The 20,841-nt window shown below is 36.4% G+C and overlaps 2 protein-coding genes across 2 annotated transcripts in view; both read left to right on the forward strand.

The window, feature by feature from the left end:
* Nucleotides 1–488: 488 nt before the first annotated feature.
* foxd5 (forkhead box D5) lies at nt 489–2,145 on the forward strand. The gene has a single exon (XM_082188253.1). It carries the CDS (start codon nt 1,000–1,002, stop codon nt 1,960–1,962), a length of 963 nt encoding a protein of 320 aa, XP_082044379.1. The 5' UTR covers nt 489–999; the 3' UTR covers nt 1,963–2,145.
* Nucleotides 2,146–4,360: 2,215 nt separating this feature from the next.
* pgm5 (phosphoglucomutase 5) overlaps nt 4,361–20,841 on the forward strand; it is a 35,201-nt gene continuing 18,720 nt past the window's right edge. Inside the window, exons 1-7 of the mRNA XM_082187488.1 lie at nt 4,361–5,034; nt 7,617–7,779; nt 9,912–10,058; nt 10,163–10,288; nt 10,377–10,567; nt 11,603–11,757; nt 19,411–19,526. Coding sequence (XP_082043614.1) covers nt 4,777–5,034; nt 7,617–7,779; nt 9,912–10,058; nt 10,163–10,288; nt 10,377–10,567; nt 11,603–11,757; nt 19,411–19,526 — 1,156 coding nt within the window. The 5' untranslated portion in view covers nt 4,361–4,776. The remainder of the gene's footprint in view (nt 5,035–7,616; nt 7,780–9,911; nt 10,059–10,162; nt 10,289–10,376; nt 10,568–11,602; nt 11,758–19,410; nt 19,527–20,841) is intronic.

A 20,841-nucleotide genomic window follows, 5' to 3' on the forward strand; every position in this document is an offset into this window, starting at 1 on the left:
AATCCAAAAACATCGAATAACGTGTGCTGACGTAGTAAAAGATTCAATGACGTGAAGCTCTTTTTTTGGTGCGGATTTAAAACGCAATTGATAAAAAACGTTGAAATCACGATTTGTGTAATGCATATATTTCATGAGTTGAATTACAATTCGTGTTGATAGGCTACTTTTGTTTGATGTTTGAAATGGCGTAAAGAGCAATGCCAATTTGGTTCCTAAATTATCTTTTCATATAGCCTATGACAATGCATTCAAATAAGGATTTTTGTAGTTTAAGTTTAAATGTTTAAAAAAAGAAGTCATTGTGGCATAACTATAAGAAAAGCATTTTGTGCATGTAACAGAAAATCTATAAAATGAGGCTCAAATATTATACCCTATAAAGGATATTAAAATAATACACTAATATTAAAATATATATTGCATGTATATTTGAAAATAATTGTTATTTTCTATTTTTATTGTTTATTTTTTACACGTGTAAAAAAATATAGCCTATAGCCTAAGCGTTTTCTTTCCATGTGTTGGCATATGCGTTTTAAAGATCCATTATTTGTAAGTGCATTTAATAGGCCCAATCGATTTAATATTTCAATACTTAAGTATAAATATTTTAATATTAAGGATAAAAAATGTATTGAAATAAAAAAAAACTCATAAAAGTTGGTCCTATAAAAAAAGTAGGCTAATTAATAATATTGGCTATAGCCTACACTTTTCTTGCAGTGGCCAACAGTATACAGATGCTCTAGTCTAGTGGGATGTTTAGGATCCACATCTCATATGCGAATTGTTTAAACAGGTCAAAGCCCCCCACACCTGCCTGCCTGTCCTGAATCCCTGCGGTGACACTCCACTCCTATTGGTCTGACCCTCGGCGGACCAAAGACAGAATGCGTGTGGCCTCTCATAAATAGCCCTCATTTCTTTGAGTCCTGCAATCCGACCACAACATTCACCAACCACGAGTCGCGTCCAGCACATTTGGGGTCTCCAACAATGACCCTTACCCAGGATTACGAAGAAGTTCCGTGTACCCCCGTCTCGTTTGAAGACGATGAAATAAACAACGTTGGAGGAGACCACAGTGATAGCGACCGAGAGTATTTCATCATGCCTTGCAGGGACCCCGATCACTCAGGGTCCGAGTCTTCGGGAGAGAGCGAGAGCAGCTTCTCCACCGCGTCCGCTCCAAAGCAAACCTCCTCCGTCAAGCCTCCGTATTCCTACATCGCCCTCATAACCATGGCCATCCTCCAGAGCCCGATGAAGAAGCTCACCCTCAGCGGCATCTGCGACTTCATCAGCAACAAGTTTCCCTACTACAAGGAGAAGTTCCCAGCGTGGCAGAACTCCATCAGACACAACTTATCACTCAATGACTGCTTCATCAAGATCCCACGAGAACCTGGAAACCCGGGGAAAGGGAACTACTGGTCCCTGGACCCTGCGTCTGAGGACATGTTTGACAACGGCAGCTTTCTGCGCAGAAGAAAAAGATTCAAGAGGAACCAACCCGAGTTCACCAAAGACAACCTGGTGCTCTACCACCACCCAACGTTAAGTTATCGAGCATATGGGCGACCTTACTGCGTTTCTGGGCCGGTGCCAGCCCAGGCTAATCCTATTGGATATTTGCCAGTGCCGGATGGCATCATGGTGCCCCCTCCATATTTCCAGTATCAGACTCTCAATATTAAGTTCCACGAAGCTCCAGAAATCCAGCTAAGGCCCGAGCCCAAGACCCAGAAGTGTTCGTTCAGCATTGACAGCATCATGGCTAAATCAACGGCGTGTCCTCACAAAAACTCTCCTCATCATCTCACACCTGACTACGGTTATGCCTTTCCCAGGCCAACATCATGTGTGACTCCAAGTTTGGTACCTGTGCCACCAAGGACCCCTCTGCTCAAGACTGTTCCTTTCACAGAAACTCTGCGGATGGTGTATCCTCACTGTTGAACTGTCTGGGGGGAAAGAACTCTTGTCATTTTAAATCGGCTTGTAACATAAGATATTTCTGTCATTGCTCTTATATGATAGTTTTAATGTAAATAAATAAATAAATGGTAATATATTTGCTAGTCCTGGAAAGTGGATGTATTAAAATGCCTGTTTAAATAAATCATCATTGTCACATTTCAATTTTGTGTTCTCATTATTCGTAGTTCTTCGGTTTCAATTATCTCGTCAAAGTTTTCAGAGTTAAATGAAATAGACTAGTAAGTTTTGCTCAGTTTTTTTTATTTTAATTTTTTATTTATTTTTGTTGCTTTTGGGAAAAGTTGTGAACGTTGAGTTGGGTAATGTAGCCTATAGGCAACTGCAATTCTTAAAGAACTGCATGAATGAATGCGCGTTCAAAACTCGTGTTACAGCGTGCATACACTGTAAAAAAATTCTAACCTCTCCAAGTCAAAATTTTCTAGTGACTGGTCACATCTAAATTTTTTAATTGTCCCAAGTGCAATTCTTGTTGCAATAGTCTGTTAACATTGGCTCAATGAGAAATAATAAGTCAGACTAATTGAAAAATGTAGATGTTATCAGTCACTAGAAATTTTTGACTTGGGGATGTAATTTTTTTTTACAGTGTAATAGCCTACATTTCCCTCTGTCAATGCTTGCAAGACATTTTCTATAATTTTATGCCCACTAGATGGAGACTGAAGCTCGTGTAATCAGTCGCACTCAATGCATTGATTTCACAAGCATTCCCCTATTGAGACGGATGTGCTTGATCGATTATTTCAATTGAATTTTGGACACATTTGATTACTATTTTTAAAGTTTTTGAAAGAAGTCTCTTATGCTCAACGAGCCTGCATTTATTTGGTACAAAAAACAGTAATATGTGAAATATTATCAAAATTTTAAATAATTTAGCCTACTTTGAAATATATTTATTTCTGTGATGCAAATCTGAATTTTCATCAGCTATTACTCCAGTCTTCAGTGTCACATGATTCTTCAGAAATCATTCTAATATGCTGATTTGGTGCTCATTTATCAATGTTGGAAACAGTTGCTGCTAAAAATGTTTTTGGAACATGTAATCATTTCTCAGGGTTCATTGATGAATAAAAACGTTTTGAAAACAGCATTTATTCAAAATAGAAATCTTTTCTAACTGTATAAATCTTAACTATCACTTTTTATAAAATTTTCTGAAGAAAAATAAGAAAAAAAAGAAAGAAAAAAATGTAGGCCTACTGACCCCAAACTTTTGAACGGTATAGTGTATATTGTTACAAAATATTTCTATTTTAAATAAACGCTGTTCTTTTTATTCATCAAAGAATTCTGAAAAAAGTTTCACAGGTTATAAAAAAAATTAATGTTTCCAACATTGTAATAAATCAGCATATTAGAATGATTTCTGAAGGATTATGTGATACTGAAGACTGGAGTAATGGCTTCTGAAAATTCTGCTTTGCATCACAGACATAAATTATATTTTAAAGTAGCCTATATTAAAATAGAAAACCATTATTTTAAATTGTAATAATATTTCACAATATTTCAGTTTTTTCTGCATTTTTGATCAAATAGCCTAAATGCAGACTTGTTGAGCATAAGAGTCTTCTTTCAGAAACATTAAAAATACTAGGCCTAATGTTTCCAAACTTATGACCGGTACTGTAGTTATCACTTTGTCTAATTGGCCGAATGCATTTTCAGCTCAAACAAACAGTTGTCACACTTTTCACTTCATGTATTTATCACGGTAGGTTTATTTTGAATTTCTGCGTGAATAGGCCTTCATGCCTAACTATTATGAAATATGAACGCAAAATATCAAACCATTGTTTTGGCCACGTGTGAAACACGTGTGACAACATGCCCCAACCTAACTTTTATGAAAAATACCCTTGTATCCCCAGAACACATTTCAAACCTTTAAAATACCTAACTAGTTGACTGTTGTTTGAATGTATTTCAGGAGCTACGAAATATGATACAGAAGTTTAGTCTGAAGTAGGCCTACAGATTTCACAAAATTATTGTAATTTAAGAGTTTTTAATTTATTTATTTTTTATTAGATGTTTGAAACGCATTGCTATAGAAAACATAACTGGACTTTTGCCTCAAACATTTAGGCCTGAGAAACAGCTCTTGTGCCAACTAGCCCCGCTCGCTCTCCCTTATCTGTTTTTGGCATTGGAGACTTTGGTCAGTTTATTATTTCTCTCTCATTCCTTTCTGTCTTTGTGTTTAATGTTATTACATTTTATGAATGTTATGACATTTCTGCATTTGATCCGGTGTGCGTCAGGTGAGAACTGCCGTCCACCTTAGCTCTTCTTGTGGATCCAGTGCGCCACGGACAGTAGAAGCGTCCGATTACACAGCAGCACACTGTCACTATTCGCTCCCCCACACATCATGGGCTATTTTTGGCCAGTGCGTTAGCTCATTATATAGAGTTTTCTTCTACCCTCCCTGCCTTTTGGCAAACAAACGTGCGCGTGACAGTTCGGGAGAAGAGTGTCGGTGAGCGGAAGACCTTGTCTTGGAATCTTTCTTTACCCTTTCACCCATTTATTCTGTGTTTTGTGCCACTATACCACGGTTTGTCCCGGTGCGATGAGAAGACAGCTGCTGTACACTAGTTTTCCAAAGAAGCGTCACGGGACGCGTCTCAAATAATCCACTGCGACTGAAGCGCACTGCTCGCTGCCTCCGTGAACTTCTTCTGTTGCTTTTGACGACATTTAGAACATTGTTTCACACCTCATTACATTTTTACGGTCCCCAAAGCGTTGCAGAAGATCATGGAGACTAACCCTATACCCATTTTGACTATCCAAACGACCCCCTTCGACGACCAGAGACCAGGGACAAATGGATTGAGAAAGAAGACAGCTGTTTTCGAAAGTAAAAAGAACTATCTTCAAAATTACATCCAAAGTGTGCTGTCCTCCATCGACTTGAGGGACCGTCAGGGATGCACTATGGTGGTGGGCAGCGATGGAAGATACTTCAGCCGGGCTGCAACTGAAGTCATCGTTCAAATGGCAGCTGCCAACGGGGTAAGGTGATGGTGTCTATACTTTTTCAAAGTCAAATAAAAATCTAAGGCCTGTTTTTCTAGTACACTATTTTTACATTTTTAAATTATATTTATTTATTGTCTATGATAGATTTTTTAAGTCTAAAAATGCATAATTTATTGATCATTTCCCACTAAACTTGATAGATATTATAGGCCTATATAATTAAAAGTGCATTTATAAATATAATTAGATTAGTCTATGTAATAAAAATGCATTGTTTATTTATTTATTATGTTTTCTGATCTATATCATCAAAAAGGTAACATAATTTAATTAAAGCTTATTCATTTATTTGTTTATTTATAAATGTTATAGATGTTCTAGTCTATATAATAAAAATGCAATGCATTGTTTTATTTATTTATTATTTATTTGTCTGACTTATATCGACTTATCATCAAAAAGTAACATCAGTTAGATGAATATCTATTTATTGATATTCTATAATAATAATGTTTTTTCTGATCTATGCTATCAAAAAGGTAACATCAGTTAGAAAAAAGCCAATTTATTTATTTATTGATACATTTTCTAGTCTATATAATAAAATGAATTGTTTGTTTGTTTGTTTATTTCCTAATAAACTATAGATTTTGTAGTCTATCTAATACATTTTTATTTATTTAATAGGTTTTCTGATCTATATCATCAAAAAGGTATCAGTTAGATTAATGAAAGCCCATGTATGTATTTATTTATTTATAGATTCTCTGATTTATATAATCTAAATTAATTTACTCATTTATTTACCATTGGTATAATCATTATTATCTTTGTTGTTATATTTGATTATGATCATTTCAAGTGTCTTGTTGCAAGTGTTCAGTGTCTGTTGGACATGTTAGTTTTATGATTCAGTATAACATGTCATGGATTTATACTTTTGGTATCCCAAACTGAGATGCACGTTTTGTTGGAAAACCCTGAAAAGCAACAAACTGAGTATGAAAGAAAGTTTTAGAGTTAAATCTCTTTCCTGGCCTGGCCAAATATCCTGTCTTTATCTGTTATGCCATCCCTCCCCTGCACACTCTTCCTGGAGAGCCGCTGTTTCCCTTGTTTTGACCTCATGTTCATGTAAACTATACAGGGAAACCCAGAACATATGGCCACGAGCCAAGATGCTTCATCAGCTTTGTTCATCAACCTTTATGGCATATTTTATTGTGCTTCTAATGAAGATGTAAAGTTTAGTTCAGTCGGAGCATAAAGCCTGAAGTCACTGTTTTGATGCTCTAAATACTGTTATTCCATTAATATTATACAATACAGCCATAAATCCTCCCTCCTTTAGTCTCTTTCTTTGTATCAGTGACATTCTTCCATACAAACTTGGTAGCTCTCAGAGACATGATATATAGACACTGTGTATCCAGAAGCAGCACCATATATGGATAAGCTGTTCAAAGAGTGCTGGGAATACAGTTCACACTCACTGAGCTTCAACCAAGAGATGCATGTAAAAGCAACGGGATAAGCAAACTATCAGTGAGGTATTTAATTAGCATATTGCCACAAAAAAAAAGACTAGAGTCAGTGCACTTGCTCATCATTATAAATACTTGAGTGAGAGATGCCAAATACCTCCCTATTAATAGAAAGTGGCTGATCTTGTAAAGCTTAATGAGTCACAAAGTTGCTGAGATGTCTGGGCTGCTGTCTTGTAAGCTAGAAAGACTGAAACAAGCAGTATCTGTCAATATTTAGAGCGACTGACAACTGAGGTTGCAATTTATGGAAGCTTGGATTGTATGTCAGGTCTACTTTGAATGATTAGGTATTGTTAGCCTGTATTGCAAGTAAAGAAGCCTGTACACGTCTGTTTAGTTTTGTCACTGAGTCAGCTCGTCAATCCCACAGGAATGAGCTACCAGACAGATGTAGTTGTTGACCTGGTATGCAGTAGTAGCCATGACTGGCGCCTCGGAAGGGTGCAGGTTTAAAGCCCACCACATAATGTTATGATGACCCCTGGTGAAGGTCTGGAATTAAGCAAAGAGGCCATTCAGGATCGAAAGTGCAGGTTTACATTTGTCATTTCAAAAACCAATGGCTTTCGTTCTTTTGTGAAACACAAAAGAAGTTATTTTGAAAACTGTTTTTGTTCTTACAATTAAAGTCATTGGAGTCCAAAACAACATTGGACTTTCAATGTATGAAAAAAAGTTTTACATTTTCTCATATTCATATCATCTTTCCTCAATTAACCTAAAATAATATTTACTTATTTTGTCATATTCGTTGTTTTTATAATCTACAGGGGGAAAAATGCAAAAAAAAAAAATACTTTTAGATGTACAACAATAAGGGTATATATTACCACTCCAAGATACTAATATGCACATTTTAGGGCCAGTATCTAAAGTATACATACTCACTTTTACATTTTTACACTTGACTCTCTTTCTTCTGTAAACCCAAAAGTAAAAACAACAACAACAAAAAAAAACATTTATTGTTTTTTCCTACAGTGAGAGTTCAAAACAACATTGGACTCCATTGACTTTCAATGCATGGAAAAAACCTTTACACCACTGAAACCAAAACTTCAATTTCAGATAGGACGCCTAGTCATTGGACATAACGGGATCCTGTCCACCCCAGCAGTCTCCTGCATCATCAGGAAGATAAAAGCCAGCGGTGGGATCATTCTCACTGCAAGCCACAGTCCGGGAGGCCCAGGAGGAGACTTTGGGGTTAAATTCAGTGTCGCTAATGGAGGTGAGAACATTACGAAGCATATTGAAACACCCTGCATAAGAGCACCTTCAGAATGATAATGATACTTTCAATATGTAATATTATAATATCAGCCTAAGGGAATTCGCTGGGCCAATAATGTCATGACATCAGCTTAACGTTACCCTTTTCTAAGCTGTCATGAACAACTATTTACTGAAAACACAGTAAAATATCTTCTATGGACATGTATTGTAATATCCATGGACCTAAATTTACCTAAAATATATAGCTTACCTTAAATTTATTTTTGCTTTTACTTACACCATTATTATAATGAGATTATTATTATTTTTTTATCATGCATATTACTGACTAGTGTATATTACCATTCAAAAGTTAAGGTTTATACGATTTTTTTATGTTTTTGCAAGAAATCTCTTATACTCACCAAGACTGCATTTAATAAAAAATACAGTAAAAAGTGTAATATTGTAAAATATTATTATATTTGAATATAGTTTAAAATGTGATTTATTCCTGTAATGGCAAAGCTGAAATTACGCCAGTCTTCAGTGTCAGATGATCCTTCAGAAATCATTATAATATGCTGAGTTGGTGCTCAATAAACATTTCTTATTATTATCAATGTTGAAAACAGTTGTGCTGCTTAATATTTTTGTGGAAACTGATTTTTTTAGAGGATTATTTACAGTTTTTCTCAGTCGCTTTGGTGCATTTCTCACATCACTATTTACATTTGCACAACAGTTAGTTCAACCTCCACAACATTTAGTCATTTGTGCACATCATAGTAGCAGTTTCTCATTCCTTCCAACAAATTGCAAATGCTTTTGGACATGCATCAATTGCTTTCATACAACTCTCTGCTGTTTTATAACATTATCATTTGCTTATGTCATGTCAGTCAAAATTAACTATACTTGTCAATGCTGAATAGTCATTCCATATAAAACTAAATAGTCCTCATTTCATTGCTTGAGTCATTACATACAAAAATGTTGAACTAGTTGTCAAAATCTGTCAAGCAAATTTTTACCAATTTTTGTAAATCTTTTTTTCCCCTGAAAATCTCTCCTAAACTGAACAATTTCTTTCAGGTGAATCTCAGCTTTCACTGATGAGAAGGGGTGTGTGAAGCATTAGTTGCAACCAATGTTCAGTTCCAATATGTACTGCAATATTGTTTCCAGTTGTGCACAGCTCTACCCAAAGGGAGTTTATGTTTGTTGTAAATAAGGGTGTATTTTTTTCTTTTGCACAATGCTGTGAACAAATTAGAATTGCAAAGAGCATATGCAGTAAAAATGTGAAACATACATATTCAGTGTCTTGTACTCAGTTACTTCACTAAATACAGTAATGTGTAACTTTACTGTATTTTTCAAATGGCTGTGCAAACAGTATATAGTGCTGTATTGAGCATTCTCAGGTAGTGTCACCAAGATCTGACTTTTTTGCATTGGAAAACATTTACAGAGTAAACTGTCATAATGAAAACATGACAAAGCCATTCGACGATCTTGTTCACAAACAATGTTGTCAGGACTTTTCCTCTTGATGACACTGACACTTTCATTAACATGAATACTTGCTTTTGAGGAATGAGCTATCCATGTTTGAGCAAGTGACACGCTTTTGCAGGTTATCAACTAGGTTTTGTAGTTTTTACTAATTGTTTTGAGAACTGCATTAACTGTTGTGCAAATGTAAATAGTGATGTGAGAAATGCACCAAAGCGACTGAGAAAAACTGTAATGAATCGAAAGTTCAAAAGAACAGAATTTATTTGAAATACAATGTTTTTATAACAATGTGATGGTCATTCTGTATTTTTTCTTCTTCTTCTATTTTTTTTTTTTTTTTACAAAAACTTACTGACCAGTAAACCTTTGAATGTTAGTGTATGTTAGCAGCATCATATTCAAGATGTGTCAATCTCATCTCTCTGTGAAAGTTATAGATAGATAGATAGATAGATAGATAGATAGATAGATAGATAGATAGATAGATAGATAGATAGATAGATAGATAGATAGATAGATAGATAGATAGATAGATAGATAGATAGATAGATAGATAGATAGATAGATAGATAGATAGATAGATAGATAGATAGATAGTTGAAATCTGCCACTGTTTCTTGTTCCCAGGGCCTTCTCCAGACACAGTGATGGAGAGGATCCATCAGGTCAGTCGCACACTAGAGGAGTACGCCATCTGCCCTGACCTCCACATCGACCTGTCCCGCCTTGGCCGTCAAGACTTTGACCTCGAGAACAAGTTCAAGCCCTTCAGAGGTGAGCGGTATAAACTTACTCTAGTGTTTTCATTTACTTTTATCACAAACTTCAGGTTTACACTGATGTACTGAACATAAACACGTTCTTTCTCTGTTTTCCAGTTGAGATTGTGGATTCAGTGGAGATCTATCTAAACATGCTGCGGGGAATTTTTGACTTCGGTGCCATCAAGAGCTTGCTGACGGGTCCAAACCAGCTGAAGATACGAATAGATGCAATGAATGGAGGTAAACTCTTGTGGACAGTTGCAAATACCTATATGCAGATTTATATCTGTATGTACTGTAGAGTCAATCTTCATGTCGTCTGTTTCAGTTATGGGACCATATGTCCGAAAAATCCTATGTGATGAGCTCGGGGCTCCAGCTAATTCTGCTGTTAACTGTGTCCCTCTGGAGGACTTTGGAGGCCAACACCCAAACCCTAACCCTGCTTTCGCTGCATCTCTGGTGGACTCTATGAAGGGGGGAGAGTTTGGCTTTGGGGCTGCTTTTGATGCAGATGGGGTGCTTATCTCTTATCATCTGACAATCATTTACAAATCACTTACACAAACAGAAAAAATATGTAAAAACTTCATAAGAATAATAATCAAGAAAAGAGCAAAAGAATCAAGGCTGTCGAACAAAATTATTGCTGGATTATTTCCTGCATCTTTGTCAGGGTCTTGTTTTGATTGCAGTTCTTTATTAATATCTATCTATCTGTTTTATTTTATTTTATTTAACGAAGATAATATTTATCTTGTTTATCTTTACTTATTTCATCTTCTTTCTTTTCATTCTGTTTTTGTTGTTGTTGTTGCTATCTCTATTTCAAAATATTGCAAACAAGTTAGAAACAGGAAATGCTGTTCATACTATTGAGAAAAAATAAATATTTTTTTTTTTTAAATGTTTTTGAAAGAAGTCTCTTATGCTCACCAAGGCTGCATTTATTTATTTGGTGTTCAATAAACATTTCTAATTATTATCAATGTTGAAAAAAGGTGTAATGTTAATATTTTTGTCGAAACTAGTGCTGTCAAATCAATTAATCGCAATAAAATCGCAATAAAAAAAGTTTTTGTTTACATAATATATGTGTGTGTGTATACATTTGTTTAAAATATTATGTAAACAAAAACTTTGATGTTAGAGATGCGATTAATCGTGATTAATCGAATTGGCAGCACTAGTCGAAACCATGATATTTTGTTACATTATTAGAAAGATCAAATGAACAGCATTTTTTTTTATTAACAATGTAAAGGTTTTTATTGTGAATTTTGATAATTTTAATGCACCCTTGCTCAATAAAATTATTTATTTATTTTAAACAAATCTTACTGTCCCCAAACTTTTAAATGCTAGTGTATGTATTCTTCATCATTTTCAAATGATAAAGCAGCTGGTTATTTAATACACCAGATCAGTGAACAAGAAATTAATATCAAGTAACCTATACATTTTAGATAAAAATAAATAAGATGATGCTTGTTCAATCAAATTAGGACAGAGCTAACTGTTGTATAATTTTGGCTATGTTTGTCTTATGTACAGGATCGTTACATGATTATGGGTCAAGATGGTTTCTTTGTGAGCCCGTCAGATTCACTGGCAGTGATGGCAGCAAACCTCTCCTGCATCCCTTACTTCAGTCAGAGAGGAATCAGGGGTTTTGCCCGCAGTATGCCAACCAGCATGGCCATCGACAGGTAAGAAAACCTTGCTAATTTACAGATTGTGAAAAATAAACCTGTTTTTATCAAAAAGCACATTCACAGAAATGTAGGTGTTAAATGTTGCTGATAGGACTCGGACTCCTGTAACATCCCAGATAGCAACATAGTGTCGGCCCAGATCCGGCCCACTTCTGGTACACCTGGATTCCACACGGCCCAGATGTGGGCCGGATATATATAATACCTCATATAATACCGCTGAAATGCCATTCACAGACATGCTGCAGACTATTGAAATTTAAAGTTATCAGCAAAAGCTGCTCAAACCACTCTGTCTGATATGAATGTACTACTAAACCTTCAAAAATTCAGCAAGACTGTTATGCAGAATCTTGAATATTAATTATGTACTTAACTATTAATTACAAACCGATTTGCTTGCACTTGTATTCGGTGAAACAAAGAAACTGGTTGGTTGTACTTAGTTTTAAAATAATTTCCACACAGCTTGCTTCCATTTCTTTTCTTGACTTTCACATTTGTTTGTCAAATTAAGAGACAGTGACATTATCCCTTAATATACTGCAGGAGTTCAGAGCTGTTTAAAGAAAAGCCAGTCAACTCTCAAAATAATTGATAAACTGATGACCAGGGAGGAAATAATCCATCAGGATCTTTCCACTATCTCGGTTACTCTTCTTGTGCAAGACACTAAATGGTAAAAGCATTAGTGATGGGGCCAGAGGTTACAGTGTGGAGACTCACTCCCTAAGAATAACAGTGTTAGCTCAACCCTGCGCGAGCTCCTGCAGACTAAAAATAATCATGCTAAAGACCTGTCTGCTTTGAGACAGGATGTTGTGCTATGAGAAATTAATAGCAATTTCATGCATTTAAATGATTTTGTTTAAATGTAAAGGCTTTTAATCCAATTTTCCTATCCTATTGCTATATTTGTAGCTTATTTTGTGGCTCTGTGGTGCTATCAAAACATTTCTCAGTCTGATACAGCAACAGCCCCATCAATTGTGTCAGTTGGGGGCGGAGTTACCTGTTTTGCTGACCAATGGGGAACAGGGAGTGTTCAGAAAACCTGCCTGAATACAATTCTTAACTTTTTTAGTTCTGTTTGACATTTAACATACACACTTCAGCTTTCAAATTTGTTTTAAAAATAACAAAAAACGGAAAAACTGACAAACCTAAACCGTCTTTACTGGTCCACTTCTCTTCTATGAATTAAGTTTGCAACTTTCGGCAATGATAGAATGACATAAGGATGAGTAAATGATGACAGATTTTCATTTCTGGGTGAACTATCCCTGTAATGCTGGCAGTCAAATAGGAAGTGACGTTATTTAGTGCTATAATCAGTCATTAAAAACAGCCAGAAACTGCTTATTGTGTCATAACACCAGAATTAAGTGTGATTTCCTCCCATCAGTATTGTGTTTGTTCTGTGACTCATTATTCACTTCCTGGAGGCTTTGCAAGGTTGATTCAATGTCAGTAACACACTGTCAATGAGACTTTAACTACTGGTGTGGCTAAGATAAAGAAAGAAAGGTTGAGTCTACATTTGGCCTGAGTTTGTACCTTGTTATAAAGTATAGCCATAGCTAAGCAGAGTGTTATATTTTCCATTCTGTAAATGATCGTTGAGTAAGAATGGGTGCTCCCAGCCTAGAGACAGTTATAGATTGTTTCCTTTCATTCTCTCTTACATTGAAGTCACCCTCCAAATCTGAGCTGTTGTCTTCCATGCTAAAGGTGCGGTCACTTCATGTTACATTCACTTCCATTTGATCGCATGTGAGCGTGGCAGCATGGAAACGGTAGGATATTTGTAATAGTTTTGTTTTTTGCTGCATATTAAAGTTCAAGTTTGGTGCACCCGGTCCCAGATAAGTGGTGGATAATTGATGGATGGATGGATGGATGATCTGCAAATTTGTATGGCAAAAATATTCTGACCAATAATGGAGTAGTCTCTGACTTTTTGACTCAATAAAAATTATATATATAGGCCTACTTCAAAGCTGAGTTTTCGTCTTTATACCAACATCTAATTTTATGGATGTAGCATCACGGAAAAAACGAATGTTTTCAGTTGCGATGTCATTGTAGAAATGTGAAAAATCGTTTGAAAATTACAAACCAATCAGTAATATTTGTGCCATGTATGCCATCACCATATCATTCTACAGCAATGGTGTTGTATAAGTATACAAATGATTAAAAATAATAAATATATAAATTATACTTGTAAACTGAATGTAAATATCAAATTAAATAAATAAAATGCATATATGTGACCCTGGATCACAAAACCAGTCACAAGTCGCACGGGTATATTTGTGGCAATAGCCAACAGTATGGGTCAAAATTATCGATTTTTCTTTTATGCCAAAAATCATTAGGATATTAAGTAAAGATCATGTTCCATGAAGATATTTTGTAAATTTCCTACCATATATATATAAAAAAAATTGTGAGTGAATGCTGCACAATCGCGAACATAAATGGCCAACTTTAAAGGCAATTTTCTCAATGTTTCGTTTTTTTTGCACTCTCAGATTCCAGCTTTTCAAATAGTTGTATCTTGGCATATATTGTCATATCCTAACAAACCATACATCAATGGAAAGCTTCTTTATTCAGCTTTCATATGATATATAAATCCCAATTTACAAAAATGTACCCATGTGACTGGTTTTGTGGTCCAGGATCACATATTTTTATTATATTTAATTATAATTAATACATTTTAATTATTTTATTTTTATGTTGGAGCCAGTAAAAATGTTGGAAGGACAACTAGAAATGGCCTGATTGGCAAGCAGCAAAAAATATGCAATGTTCAGTTGAGCCCTGTTTTATTAGGCTACTGATTTGACTGGAGTCTTCATCTCTTCATCATTAACAACTGAGATAAACATACTTTTTAAATGTTCACACCATTTTAATTCACAACACCACCAGGAAAGAGAGTCAGGTCAGAAAATGAACTGACCGTATTTAGTTCGCAGTTGAAATCAACAATAATCAAGACATTTTTATATTGTGAGTCCTCAAAAGTCAGATTTTGTAGTGCTAGATCTGGTGATAGAGAATAACTGTATTCTCTTTTCATGAATCTGTATCATTCTGTCCAACTAATCTGAACAGTTTTTCTGAGGCATGCATGTCCCCTGGGGTGCGAGTTGTTGGAGCAAGGCATCTCTGCTGCTGTAAACCTTTTTAGGCGACAAGTGAGCTCTAGGCTGTGGCTGTGTTTATACCATGGACCTCTCGGGAGTGTGTGTTTGTGAAGTGGCTGTGGAGATAATCTACTGGAGCATGTGTGTGCTGTAGGTCTGGTGTGTGATTGCAGCTCTTTATATGTGCGCATATGACTGTGTTTAAGGATGGAAGGATGGAAAGGAAACATCTGCCGTGTTCCCTATACACGTGGGAAGGGGAAGAGAGAATGTGTGCTATCAATTTGACCATGTACTAGGGATGAACTGCTGAAATATGGGGAAAGTACACATGAGAAAATCCAGTCGAATTGTAACTGCAGTCTAGTGTGTTTGCTGTAACCATATTTTAAACCCATTTAATGATATAAATACTTCTGTATATAAAATCCTGGGACTTTTCACTGTTTGTATCACTCCGCTTCCCTGTGTTTGCACATTCAGACAAGCTGTCAGTCTGTGCATTAGTGGTGGGGATTTTTCTGCAGGCAATCGTTAAATTAGTAGGTGGTGAAAAGGGGCTGTTTTTAAGAGTGAGTCATTGAGTAATTCACTGAACCAATTTGTTCAACAGCTTTGATGCATTCAGGAACACAATAAGCAACTCTCTTTATGAACGAATCATTGAATAATTCACTGAACCGATTCGTTCAACAACACTGATTTATTCAGGAATGAAATAAGCGGCTCTCTTTATAAGTCGTTGAATTATTCACTGAACTGATTTGTTCAACAACACTGATTCATTCAGGAACAGAATTCATTCAGTTATATTTGCTTATTCCCTTTTTGGCTCAGTCAATTTTTTGCAATTCCATTTAGTAACGCTAGTGATGGAAAAATTACATACTTGATATAAAATTATATGAATCTTTGAACTGTAATATGCATAAACAGTTCATGATTTGTATAAGCTTAATGACGCATTATGATATCAGTGAGAAAAAAAATATTTGTTATGTTTTTCCTGCTTAAAATTTGACACTATAGCAATATCAATAAACATTATCATTATTTTTTAATTTATTTATTAATTATAAGTTTGTTGCCTCAAGGCAACATTGTACCACAATGGACAAATTAAAACATTTGACATTTTCATGAAGAAAAAAAATTATATATTTATTGAAAACATCAATTTATTTAACTAAACACTTGAACAAACAGATTTATCAAGTTTTTATTGAATTACACATTTCATATTTAATAAAAAGTAACATTTATTATCCAGCTGTTGCCCTCAGGCAACATTGTACCATTGTGGAACGCAAGTACTACAAACCATTATATCAAGTTATCATATCAAAACATTAAAAAACATCAAAACATGCTGTGTCAAGGTAAAACATTTACAATCACTATAACATTATCCTAATATGAAGGCCAGGCCTCAACAACAGCAAGATCAAACATTTGGAAGACCTCCCCGGCCGACCTAATGACCCGTGTGGGGTCCTCCAGGGGCCCGTCGGGAACCCCCCGGAATACGAGACCCCTACAAGTCCCACTAACCCTCTATTTGTCCGATTGCCCACTATAGTAGACAAATGTCCTGTTGACCCCACCTCCGGTCTCAAGCCACGCCCCCGTCCCACTAACCCACTATTTGTCCGATTGCCCACTGTAGTGGCCAAATGTCCCGTTGACCCTCCCTGACTTGTCCCAAGCCACGCCCCCATCCCACTAACCCACTATTTGTCCGATTGCCCACTGTAGTGGCCAAATGTCCCGTTGACCCTCCCTGACTTGTCCCAAGCCATGCCCCCGTCCCATGGACCCGCTATTTGTCCAATTGCCCACTATAGTGGCCAAATGTCCTGTTCACCCTGACCGGCTCCAAGCCATGCCCCGTCCCACTAACCCATTTGTCCGATTGCCCACTATAGTAGGCACATGTCCCGTTGACCCCCCTGACCAGTCCCAAGCCACGCCCCTCTCCCACAAACCCACTATTTGTCCGATTACCCACTATAGAGGCCAAATACCCCATCGACCCCCACTGACCACTCCCAAGCCACGCCCCTTTCCCACGAACCCACTATTTGTCCGATTACCCACTATAGTGGCCAAATGTCCCGTCGAACCATGCCAAGTTTTCAGTTTGCAAAAATACAGATACATTTAGATAATTCAAACTCTTTTCCTTACAAATAAAATATAATTGTATTCATACGTAGTATGCCTGGCATGGCCTTATGTGATTCCATTATGGTACAATGTTGCCTCGAGGCAACAAGCAGTTTTATGTAATTTCCTATGATAAATTTGATGATATATAATGTAAAGTTTTTTGAAAATACTTCTTTACTTACCAATGAAGGTGACTCTGATTTTTTGTGGCTGATTATTTGGACAGAAATTAGTGAAAAATGCCCTTTTCAGTGGAGAAAATATGGAGCCATGTGACATGTGCATGTGTGTTGAAAGAGGGAACAAAATGTACCCCTGTGGGTCATGTGACCACTCTTTTGCATTTTCTTTGGTTAGTATTTGAGTTCCCCTCCCCTTAGAGAGCATTGAACAATTACATTTTATTATGTTTTTATAAAAAAAAGCTAAAATAGACTATGTTGCCTGGAGGCAACACCGTACCATAGAAGCATTCTTTCAGTATTTGTTTTTTAACTCTTTTGGTCATTGTCGTCTGTGTGTACTCACAAGATTAGACTTTATAAGGTGGTAAAGTCCTTAAACTATTTGTTTATATTGTAATAAAGCAATTTTAAAAGCAATTTTACTTTTAAAAATGTTTGAATATACCTTGGAGTAAGGAATGTAAATGGAAATCATTTTAGTACAACTGGGGTAGTTTACCAGCTTAATTAGACTGCCTGTCAAGTAACTCATGCTAACATTATGCTAGTTGATAATTGAGTTTTATTGCCAGATTGAGGTTAGGAACAGCTGCCGACTTTAAAACTCAGCCGAGCGTGTTATTTTCCCTTTTTTTCATTCTTTTATAGACAGAATTGTTAAACATCCAGTCACACCCTCATGAACACATATGCATGCAAAATATTTCCGATGCAAAGTTAGAGATAGCGCTGCTTGTGTTGGCCACAAATATGAGAATAAATCATCGAAAACAAGTCAACAGGTCAAAGATTCCGGTTTGCTGTCCGTGTGCCAGGCTTTCCATTCTACTCCATGTCCCTTGAGTCAATAACACTTGTTTTCCCATATTTAGTAATTCCACCCATGAGTAAACAGCTGCATCCTAGCTCTCCTCATTTACATCGGTTCCCTGTCATCTGTCCCTTCATCTGATGGGATCTCAGCAACTCATTACCCATAATGCCAGATTGCAGTGTCTGAAAATAGTTATGACTCTAGCCATTATCCAAGATCAACAAACAGAGAAGGAGACTTGTAACTGCGTTCCTCTTCTTGTTTTCTCGACCTATTTCATTTTCATAGTCATGAATGAATACAGTTCCCAAATACAAAACTTGCTGTCTTAACAATAATGTAGTATGACAAATTTTGCTCAAATGTAGGCCTACATTTTTTGTTTCTGTGACAGCTCGCAGAAGTTTGACAGTATAAGCAAGTTAAACAGGTGTAGACTACACACCGATGATTAAAGTGCTGTTTGCTCCTCCAGGCACATGGCTGAATCTCAAAATAAATGTCAGCCAAAATGTCAGCATGGTTTCGTTCTGCTTTTTGCCTTATAAAGACACTGAATTGAGAAGACGAAATATGCAGTTTGATTAATGAATCAGTCCAAAGAACAGGTACTAAATGTACCAGTGAATTAGTAGAAAGCTTAATGGTGATCACTTTGCTTATGAGTATATCAAATGATCATTACATCGACATCCATCTTCTTTCACAGTCTATCATTTACATGTATTATAATACTGTATTATTAGGTTTCCTAAAATATGATCCATGTGGTAATATGACAAAATCTGCCTCTAAAAAATCCCATTTTCACTTTTTAGAGTGTAAAGGCCCATTCACTCAAACGACGATAACTGTAAAGATATAGTTAAAAAAAATAGTGGAGTCCAACGTTAATAATAAAGAGGAATAATATCTTTGGAATCACTTTCAGAACAATTATTATTTTCCAGCTGATGAATGATAGAAACATTGACAGAATCCAAATCAGAATCCATGCTTAAAAGAGCTTGATCAATTAAAGTGGAAGATGACATAGCTTAAGTGCGCATTTATTATAAACAGATTGTTATTGTCCGCTGGTGTGGACGTTAATATATTTATTGTAATACTTATCTTTATAGTTGACGTTCTTGGTGTGTACAGGCCTTTACATTGCAGTGCCATATAGCTATAGTAATTGCACAATTTTAAAGATACTTTGATAAGGAAATGATGCTGTTAGCCAATGAGATACAGTCCTTCTTTCAGATATGATCTCGTCCAAATGAATTCTGAGTAGGATTGCACTGGAGTACTCATGCTTCCTGTTTGTTTGCAGGGTTGCTAAGGCTATGAAGGTGGCGCTTTATGAAACTCCCACTGGCTGGAGATTCTTTGGAAACCTGATGGATTCTGGGAGGTGTTCGTTCTGTGGAGAGGAGAGCTTTGGAGCAGGTGGGTGCCATCAGAGTCTGTGCACTTCTCTAAGAGCATATAAAAGCCCTTCTCCGGCTTTTAGAGTTGAAAAGTCATCATGAATGTTTTGTCATTATTTACTTCTTATGTTGTTCCAAACCCCTATAATGTAATTTTTCTGTCAAACATAAAAGAAAGCATGTTTAAAAAATATAATATTTTATATCATTGACATTTTTAGAGGTAGCTTTTTGTTAGGAAATGCTTTCTGACATTTTGACCACATCCAAAATGTAGATCTTTATCAGTGTTCCGCTATAAAAGGAAGACAGGCTGGTGAATCATCTGAAATAGTGAGAATGTGAGAGTGGTCTCTGCTGGCAAAAGCAAACTACTCCTCTGCTTTTCTCACAAAAGCACACAGGGTGGGGGCACAGAAGAAGGAGGTAAAGGAGTGGAAGAAAAAGGGATTTTCTGGATTGTAATGGTTTTAGTTCTCTGGTCCTCTCATGTCATATAAAACGTCACACAACGCTTGAACAACCAGACGTGTTCCTGCTTAATAAAGGTGTTTCTTCAACGACAGGCACTTTTTTTCATGTCACAGGGGTTTGATTTTATTAAAAGTAACAAAAAACTAACAGCTAACTAATAGCAACCAACTTTTTTCCCCCTTTTTCTTATGTAAAAGTGACATTGAAACTGCATTTGAAAATGTTTTAACGTGCAGGTATAATTTATATTTGCTTAAAGGGATACTTCACCTCTGGAAAGATGAATGTGTATTTAAAATAGGTCATTTATGTAGAAGAAATGTGAAATTATTTTTGAATTTGGAGCTTTCTAGACTGAGAAAAGCCAGAAACGATTTTTGGCTTCTGTGGATGAAAGACAACAACTCCCAGAATGCACTTGCTTCGCTGCCCTAGGAGGCCACTCCCAAGCCACGCCTACCGGTTAGAGAGCGCAGTTGAAAACAAGAAGGCTAGGCTACTAGTGAGGCTCCGTGACGAGTTTGCCCGGTATTTCGAGATCGCCCAAAATGTCCGGGATTCGGCTTTTGCGTTCTACAGTCGCCATTCATTATGTTTACTGTGGATGAGGACGAGGCTGAGGGCCGCGGGAGAACGGCGTGAGGCCGGTGGCGTGATTACTGAGACGCACCGGTCTCGTTTCTCTCACGGAGGAGCGGGAATTTTCTTAGCAATGTTAAAACGCAAATCAACCGATCACTTGTTTAGCGTTCATGTAAACACTACATTCAGATTCACCAATCGGAATGAATTCAGTTAGATTGAAACAAAAGGTGTGCATGAAAACAATGAACGGCGACTGCAGAAACCAAAAGCCGAAT

This window comes from Leuciscus leuciscus (assembly GCF_965113295.1).
Source record: "Leuciscus leuciscus genome assembly, chromosome: 13".
In the NCBI taxonomy this organism is placed as follows: domain Eukaryota; kingdom Metazoa; phylum Chordata; class Actinopteri; order Cypriniformes; family Leuciscidae; genus Leuciscus; species Leuciscus leuciscus.